This window comes from Podarcis cretensis (assembly GCF_951804945.1).
Source record: "Podarcis cretensis genome assembly, chromosome: 13".
Taxonomy (NCBI): domain Eukaryota; kingdom Metazoa; phylum Chordata; class Lepidosauria; order Squamata; family Lacertidae; genus Podarcis; species Podarcis cretensis.
Window position 1 is genome coordinate 44,161,771 of NC_137182.1, and position 6,634 is coordinate 44,168,404.

The 6,634-nt window shown below is 47.9% G+C and overlaps 1 protein-coding gene across 1 annotated transcript in view; it reads left to right on the forward strand.

Moving 5' to 3' along the window:
* Positions 1-4,518, forward strand: part of LOC307201976 (vomeronasal type-2 receptor 26-like) — a 237,745-nt gene extending 233,227 nt beyond the window's left edge. Inside the window, exon 5 of the mRNA XM_079951564.1 lies at positions 3,485-4,518. Within this exon, the coding sequence (XP_079807690.1) occupies positions 3,485-4,386 (902 nt within the window). The 3' untranslated portion in view covers positions 4,387-4,518. The remainder of the gene's footprint in view (positions 1-3,484) is intronic.
* Positions 4,519-6,634: the final 2,116 nt, after the last annotated feature.

Here is a 6,634-nt window from a genome sequence, read left to right on the forward strand (position 1 = left end):
CCTCAATCTGTTAGCCGCCATCCATCCTCCAACCGCTTCCAGACACTCACACAGGACCTTTACCGCCTTCACTGGTTCTGATTTGAAAGAGAGGTAGAGCTGGGTATCATCTGCATACTGATGAACACCCAGCCCAAACCTCCTGATGATCCCTCCCAGCGGCTGCATGTAGATGTTGAAAAGCATGGGGGAGAGGACAGAACCCTGAGGCACCCCACAAGTGAGAGCCCAGGGGTCTGAACACTCATCCCCCACCACCACTTTCTGAACACAGCCCAGGAGGAAGGAGCGGAACCACTGTATGACAGTGCCCCCAGCTCCCAGCCCCTCAAGACGGTCCAGAAGGATGTCATGGTCGATGGTATCAAACGCCGCTGAGAGATCCAGCAGAACTAGGAAACAGCTCTCACCTTTGTCCCTAGCCCGCCGGAGATCATCAACCAGTGCGACCAAGGCAGTTTCAGTCCCATGATGAGGCCTGAATCCCGACTGGAAGGGATCCAAATGGTCCGCTTCTTCCAGGCGTGCCTGGAGTTGTTCAGCAACCACTCGCTCAATCACCTTGCCCAAGAATGGAAGGTTTGAGACTGGGCGATAATTGGCCATCGTGGCCGCATCTAGAGATGGTTTTTTAAGAAGCAGTTTAATAACCGCCTCTTTCAGCGGGTCTGGGAAGGCTCCCTCACGGAGGGAAGCATTCACCACCCCACGAAGCCCATCGCCCAGTCCTTCCCGGCTAGCTTTTATAAGCCAGGATGGGCAAGGATCCAGGAGACAGGTGGTTGGCTTCACTCGTCCAAGCAGCCTGTCCACATCCTGGGAGGTAACAGATTGGAATTGATCCCACACAACTTGACCAGACAGGACTCTAGCACTCTCCCGCCCCGGCCCTGCTCCCACGGTGGAGTCTACTTCTTCCTGAATCTGAGCGATTTTATCTGCAAAAAAATTTGCAAAATCATTGCAGGAGAACATGTGGCCCGTACTGGGCCCTGATGTTACAGGTGGTTCCGCTAAATTGTGAACCACCTGAAAGAGTCTCCTGCTGCTGTTTTCTGCAGATGCAATAGAGGCGGTGAAGAAAGTCTTCTTCGCCGTCGCTATCGCCACTTGGTAGGCTCGACGTTGAGCTCTAACCTGTGTCCGGTCAGATTAAGAATGGGTTATCCGCCACCGGCGCTCTAGCCGTCTCAACGATTGTTTCATTGCCCTCAGATCCGTGGAAAACCACGGGGCTCTCCGGGCTCCATGCAATCGGAGAGGGCGCTTCGGAGCCAAACAGTCAATAGCCCTGGTTAACTCCACATTCCAGCGGGCCACCAGGGAATCGGCTGAAAGGCCATCAACATGGGATAAAGCATCCCCTACCACTCTCTGGAAACCATTTGGATCCATTAAGTGTCGGGGGCGGACCATCCGAATTGGTCCCACCTCCCTGCAGAGGGGATGGGTCGCAGAGAAGTCCAGTTGCACCAGGAAGTGATCTGACCATGGCACTTTTGTTTCACTTTTACTTAGTGTCAGATCACCAACATCCATAGAGGTAAACACCAGGTCCAAGGCATGTCCGCGGCTATGGGTTGGGCCAGACTTATTCAGGGACAGCCCCATGGAGGCCATGCTTTCCACGAAGTCCCGAGCGGCCCCTTGTAAGGTCGTGTCGGCATGGATGTTAAAATCCCCTAGGACGACCAAGCTAGGTGTCTCCAGGAGAACATCCGCCACGACCTGAAGCAGCTCGGGCAGGGAATCCTTGGTGCAGCGGGGAGGTCGGTACACCAAAAGGAATCCTGTACTGCCCCTATTGCCCAACTTCCAGAACATGCACTCAGAAAACTGGGTCTTCCCAATAGGACGCCTGGTGCAAACTAATGACTTCCTAAAAATCACTGCAACCCCCCCTCCCCGCCCACATGACCTGGGTTGCTGTGCGTAAGAGAAACCTGGTGGACAAGCAGCGGCAAGGACAGGCCCATCTGCTTCATCCAACCAAGTCTCTGTTACACATGCCAGGTCAAGTCCTCCATCCATGATCAAGTCATGGATGGCAGTGGTTTTATGAATCATTGACCTGGCATTGCACAGCAACACTTTCAGGTCATGTGGGTATCCCTTGCTGATTCTAGTATTCATCCGGTCAGGGCCAGACCCGGAGGCAGGGATAGTCCTCAGACAACGACTAAACCTGCCTCCTCTGTAATGACGTGGTCTGGTCTTAGCGTAACTCCTCCTCCTACCCGTGATCACTGAGATCGGTTGTCCCAGTGCATTCCCCCCCGTGAAACATATCCCAGCCATTTTGTGGGCTGGGGCCCATTCCCCGGCAGCCCTGACCCCTCCCCTTAAGAACAAAATAACCCCTTTAAAAAACAACAACAACAAAAAAACACACAAATAAAACAATACAAACAAAAAACAATAAAAATTATAAAAATTACAAAAACATAAAATCAAACAAATTCCCAGGTCCAATAAACATCCACCCCACCCCACCCCACCCACATACAAAAAAAACAAAAACTTCTTCTTCTTCTTCTTCTTCTTCTTCTTCTTCTTCTTCTTCTTCTTCTTCTTCTTCTTTGGCAAGACCCACAAAGCAGCTACTTGTTAGAATATAATTCACACTGACACAGAATCTTGGTTTAAGGTTATTGGGCAAAATTTTGGGCCACAATTTTATTGATTACAAAAATGTGAGTGGTATTGGCTGAGGCATTGGCATAGGCTATATCAGACCCCTTTGCAGGAAGTCAGTAAGGGTAAACCACCCAAAAAGGAAGCCACATCAGGGGAACTCACATGCATCTCTCCTCGATGTCCCCAGAGGCCTGCCATGGCCTTAGCCCCTCAAGTGGACTTCAGACAGGATCCAGGCCCTAGATTCCTTTAACAGAATACCCTTGGTCAGTGGAGGGGCAGGAGATGGCTGATCTCCCCTCCTCCACAAATCAATGAGCCAATGGCCACGCAGACCAGCCTGCAGTCCCGGGCTCAGCGCACTTCTCCCCATTGCCAGCCCCACAAGCTTGGGGGACAGCGGGGAGGTGGAGCGCGCCTTCCCGCTGTTCCCTAACCTGGTTCTTCCAGCCCCGCACCTGGGGGGAAAATATATTTTTTTTCTTTATTCCCCCCCCCCAAAAAAAACTAGGTGCGTCCTATGGGCCAGTGCGTCCTATGGGGCACAAAATACGGTACATGACCTGAAGCACTATTTCTGGGTTAGCAGAGTCTGTAACTTGAAGCGCATGTAACCTGAAGCGCATGTAACCTGAGGTACCACTGTACTTTTCCCCTCACGGTCTCATGTGGTTTATTGGCATATCCATGACATAGTGAAAGCTTAGATTGCAACAATACCACATTACAGAGCATCAGGCAGTACTAAACATGTGCTTTGATTTAAACAGAGCTCTTTTCTTCTCAGACAGAAAGTAAACATTTCAGCAAGCTAAAATATATGACCTAATATTTTTTCCCCCACCAGATGTGAATGACTGTCATAAATGCCCAGACAAAGACTATCCAAGCAAGAACCGGGATGCATGTCTACCCAAGGATATAAGCTTCTTGTCTTATGAAGAACCTTTGGGCATCAGTTTAGCCTGTTTCTCCCTTTCCCTTTCCTTGATAACAGCTCTGGTACTAGGTATATTTATGAAACACCATGACACACCCATTGTCATTGCAAACAACCGAAACCTCACCTACGCTCTGCTCATCTCTCTCCTACTCTGCTTCCTTTGTGCATTGCTCTTCATTGGCCAACCTGAGAAGGTGACCTGCCTCCTCCGGCAAACAGCTTTTGGTATCATCTTCTCAACCGCTGTTTCTTGTGTTCTGGCAAAAACCTTCACGGTGGTTTTGGCCTTCATGGCTACAAAACCAGAATCCAGAATGAGGAAATGGGTGGGGAAAGGTCTAGGCCACTCCATTCTCCTTTCCTGCTCCATTGTTCAAGCAGGCATATGCACTGTGTGGCTGGCAACCTCTCCCCCACACCCTGATGTGGACATGCATTCAATGACAGAACAAATGATACTAGAATGTAATGAAGGGTCTGTGGCCATGTTTTACTGTGTCCTCATCTACATGAGCTGCCTGGCCACTGTAAGTTTTGCTGTTGCTTTCCTCGCCAGGAAGTTACCAGACAGTTTCAACGAAGCCAAGTTTATCACTTTCAGCATGTTAGTTTTCTGCAGTGTTTGGCTGTCCTTTATTCCCTCCTACCTGAGCACCAAGGGAAAATATATGGTAGCTGTGGAAATCTTCTCCATTTTAGCCTCCGGTGGTGGGTTGCTGGGTTGCATCTTCTTCCCCAAATGTTATATAATCATTCTGAGGCCTGAGCTCAACAATAGGGAACAGCTAATAAGGAAGAAAAATTAAAGAAATGAGAAACCAGTCTACTGCTGTATTTTGTGTTTTTCTCTGTGTTTACAGTAGTATAGTTGGAAATATAATTTCAGCTGCTCCGCTTAACAATTTTTTCTAGACTCCAAATTCCCATAGTTGAAATTTCCTTTGTAAAATTGACTTATTTGCTTTGAGGAAGACAATCATACATTTGTTGTTGTTTAGTCATGTCCGACTCTTCTTGACCCCATGGACCAGAGCACGCCAGGCACTTCTGTCTTCCACTGTCTCCCACAGTTTGGTCAGACTCATGTTTGTAGCTTCGAGAACACCGTCCAACCATCTTGTCCTCTGTCGTCCCCTTCTCCTTGTGCCCTCAATCTTTCCCAACTTCAGGGTCTTTTCCAGGGAGTCTTCTCTTCTCATGAGGTGGCCAAAGTATTGGAGCCTCAGCTTCACAATATGTCCTTCCAGTGAGCACACAGGGCTGATTTCCTGAAGAATGGATACGTTTGATCTGTTTGCAGTCCATGGGACTCTCAACAGTCTCCTCCAGCACCATAATTCAAAAGCATCAATTCTTTGGCAATCAGCCTTCTTTATGGTCCAGCTCTCACTTCCATATATCACTACTGGGGAAAACATTATTCTCCTGTAGCATGTGTTGACAAGGTAACAGAGCAATTCTTGTCAAAATATAAATGTAAGCAAATCTGTATCTAGCCTTAATTCTCACAACTTTCAGCATAATGTGAAACTGTACTATTGCAGCCATGGAATATTTGAGTATTCGTTTATGGTCTATTGTTCTCTACTGCTCACCGTCAGATGTCATCATCACCTATCCATACTCAAGATCGTAGAAATGTAAGATGATTCTCTGAGTCAGGCCAATGGCCCGTCTTGTATGGTAGCCTGTACTCACAGTGACCAACCAGATTCCTGTGGATAATAGAAATACTTTATTGTTTACAGTGAGATTAAACCTTCAAACCGTATCCAAAAGCAAATGCAGTATCTCCACCATTCCTTCTTATGGCAGTGAGTTCCATAGATTATCTATGTACTGTGAAATAACATACCCCCCATTGAATTGGGTTCCCTCCCCCCAAGATTTTGTCTGAATCAGGTCTCCTTGGTGAAATTCAGAGAACTAGATAAGAAAATGTGAATTATTTCTGCCCTGGTGCTTGGAAAAGATGGCAACAAAGAGCCATGCACAGTTCACTGGGAAAAGCATTCGACAAAGCCACAACTGAAACGTTTTATTTTCACCAACACAAGTGATGGATCAGAACACTATATTCTTAACGCAAATATGTATTGTATTTGTGGAATGTATATTTTTGGACTTTCCACTGAATGTTGGCATCCTTCAGCAAATGTTTGATGAGCAGATAAAATTGATTAGACCTAACCATGATGAATGGAGAATACAAGTAAACCAGAGCTTAATCAGATTGACAGTAGACTCAAAGAGGACAAAGAGACTTCAGGTTGCATAAGTATTCCCTGTTAGAAAATGAAGCTTAATTGGTTTACGACCCCAATTAGCTGCAGTTTATAGCTTTCTTCGGTCCGGCACGTTTCCCTCAGCTCAGACCCTTCGTTCCGCCACGAAAGTGCAGAGTAACACAGCGGAGAAAACTGTTGCTTCAGATCCATTAGCCTTTATTACAGCAGAATATTTATAGCTCAACATTTCCTATATTTCCCTGGACTGCAAGCATTCATGGCTGCCTCTGCGTCCGTCTCTCTCAGGCAGCAGACACACAGCAGTAAGGAGAAACTCCTCCCATCTTCCAACCTTCGAAACCTGACGTCAGAATGTGAGGCGCCGCTCAGAACATCTTAACCCTGTAAGTTCTGAATCCCAACACCCCCTCTCGCCGAGCATTCTGACGACACCTGTGGATGTACCTTTGCAGACCTCTGTGAGATCAATCCCTTCCCCAATGCCTTGCGCCCTCTCCTGGCGTTCCTGTCAGGCATCTATGGAACATCCTCACAACTCTCAGATTCGCACTGTGCAAAACTTACCCACGCACCTGTGGCCTGATACCTCTCAGGTGGAATACCCTTCGTTGTGCGACTGGACCGCCTGAGCACAAACTCAGGCACTTCCTCTGACTCACTGTGGTCAGCAGGTGTGTCCTCTGCATCCCGGGATTCCCCCTCTGACTTAAAGCGTCTTCGAATCCTTTGCATTACACTCACAGGAGAACTAGGCTCACTCTTGGGCTCTCTTTTAACAACTTGTGGAGATGCCCCATCCTGCTCC